Source organism: Trachymyrmex septentrionalis, unplaced genomic scaffold (assembly GCF_001594115.1).
Source record: "Trachymyrmex septentrionalis isolate Tsep2-gDNA-1 unplaced genomic scaffold, Tsep1.0 scaffold176, whole genome shotgun sequence".
NCBI classification, from domain to species: domain Eukaryota; kingdom Metazoa; phylum Arthropoda; class Insecta; order Hymenoptera; family Formicidae; genus Trachymyrmex; species Trachymyrmex septentrionalis.
The window spans coordinates 247,718-249,864 of NW_017304928.1; the positions used below are offsets into that span (position 1 = coordinate 247,718).

Below are 2,147 nucleotides of genomic sequence, written 5' to 3' on the forward strand. Positions count from 1 at the left end.
CAAAATATTTGTATACGTATAAATATATTTTATCATATTATATCTTTTTTTATATTAGATATATATATATATATATATAATATATATCCGTGTACTCAAGCTCATACTTACTTTTAACTTTTCGGTTATAGTGCGTGTCCGTAACGCTAGAAAAACTCAGGGGCGAACCTCTTATGACCGAAGTAATAGACAGAGCCGATCACTGCCAGATAAATCGACCGACGATTCTATCGACCATCCGGATATTTCGTACTCACCGGTCGGCGACCGATCAGAGCTAAGCTCCTCTCCCGTACTCGATCCCACTATCAGAGAAATCCTAAATTATTCCCCTCCACCCCTCGAGGAGCGATTCTCTCCCCCTCCTTCACCAAACCCGCTTTTGCCACCTCCATCCCATCCAGATCCCGCGCCGATCGACTGGGATCGGCTCTCCCGATCGGTTTACTCCTCTCCTACCAACGAAGGTAACTGGTAACAGTCTATATTCCCGGAAACTCCACTCCCTACACAGTCCAATATAAGTATTGGGTGGATCCATATATTCGTTCGCTTTTTGTTAGTAGTGCAAATTTTTTCCGAATATCTCCGGTTCTGGTTGCCTAATCGGGCAATCCAAATATGTTTTGGAAAGGTGACAGTCCGCTCTTTTCATCTGTCAAATTTGGTTTCATTGGCATTAGTTTTGTTTGTGCTATAGACCTGTGAACATGTCGGAGAATAAGGTGCATTTTCGGCACATTTTGCTTTATTACTTCAAGAAAGGCAAGCGAGCTGCGGAGGCCCACCGAAAGATATGCAGCGTATACGGGGACGATGCCTTAACAAAACGTGCCGCTCAGAAATGGTTTGCCAAATTTCGTTCCGGAGATACGAGTCTTGAAGATGGACCCCGCAGCGGTCGGCCCACCGAGGTTGATTCGAATGATATCAAGGCACTGGTTGAGCAAGACCGGACGCTAAAGGTGCGAGAGATTGCGGAGACACTTAAAATAGGTTATGGAACCGTACAAAGGCATTTGCAACAGCTTGGCTACGTGTCCCGCCTCGATGTTTGGGTGCCGCACAAGCTGACCGAGGAGAACCTGGCCAACCGCATATCCATCTGCAATTCACTTCTGAAGCGGCACGAAAGCGACCCGTTTCTCAAACGAATAGTGACTGGCGACGAAAAGTGGATCATCTATGACAACATAGTGCGCAAGAGATCGTGGGGAACCGCTGGCGAGCCGCCGAATGCCACCCCGAAGGCCGGCCTGCATCCGAAGAAGATTTTGCTATCCATATGGTGGGATCATCGTGGTGTGCTGTTTTACGAGCTGCTTCCTCAGGGAAAAACGATCGATTCGAAGATCTACTGCACGCAGCTAACGAAATTGAATCAAGCATTGCGACAGAAACGTCCAGAACTGATCAATCGCAAAGGTGTCATATTCCACCATGACAACGCCAGACCCCACACCGCAATAATCACTCAGCAAAAATTAGTGCAACTTGGCTGGGATGTTTTGCCTCACCCACCGTATTCACCAGACCTTGCGCCATCCGACTATCACTTGTTCCGGTCCCTGCAAAACTCCCTCAACGGGAAATCGTTCGCTGATCAGACAGCTGTGAAAACGTACCTCGACCGGTTTTTCGCCTCTAAGCCCCAGACCTTCTATGAGAGCGGAATAATGAAATTGTTGGAAAGACGGCAAGAGGTCATCAACAAAAACGGAGAATATATTATTGATTAAAATTCATCCTTTGTATGAAAAAAACTTGTTTCATTTTAGCCTTCAAAAAGCGAACGAATATATGGATCCACCCAATACTTCGTCCCAATGTGCTCCTGCGCCATCTTCCTCGCCTTCAACCCCCCCCTCCCCCAGTAACCTCTATCCTCCTTCTCTCCTGTCTCTCCTCACACACACACACACACACACGCGCGCGCACACAACTTGCAAAAGATAATTGCGATATGTTTATTAATCTTCACATAATCACTTAATGTAATAATATCTGTAAGCATAATAAATGTCAATTAATTGTAATTGAAGTCCGCTGGCTTTCCATCCTTTTGTTATCCTTCGCTTCATTCACCCACCTTCTAATTCTTAAGATCCTACGAGGTCCAGTCCCGGGTCAAAAGGATTAAGTTCCTT

The 2,147-nt window shown here is 45.9% G+C and overlaps 1 protein-coding gene across 1 annotated transcript; it reads left to right on the forward strand.

Moving 5' to 3' along the window:
- Nucleotides 1–535: 535 nt before the first annotated feature.
- On the forward strand, nucleotides 536–1,754 carry LOC108746534 (histone-lysine N-methyltransferase SETMAR-like). Its single transcript, XM_018483356.1, has one exon. It carries the CDS (start codon nucleotides 711–713, stop codon nucleotides 1,737–1,739), a length of 1,029 nt encoding a protein of 342 aa, XP_018338858.1. The 5' UTR covers nucleotides 536–710; the 3' UTR covers nucleotides 1,740–1,754.
- Nucleotides 1,755–2,147: the final 393 nt, after the last annotated feature.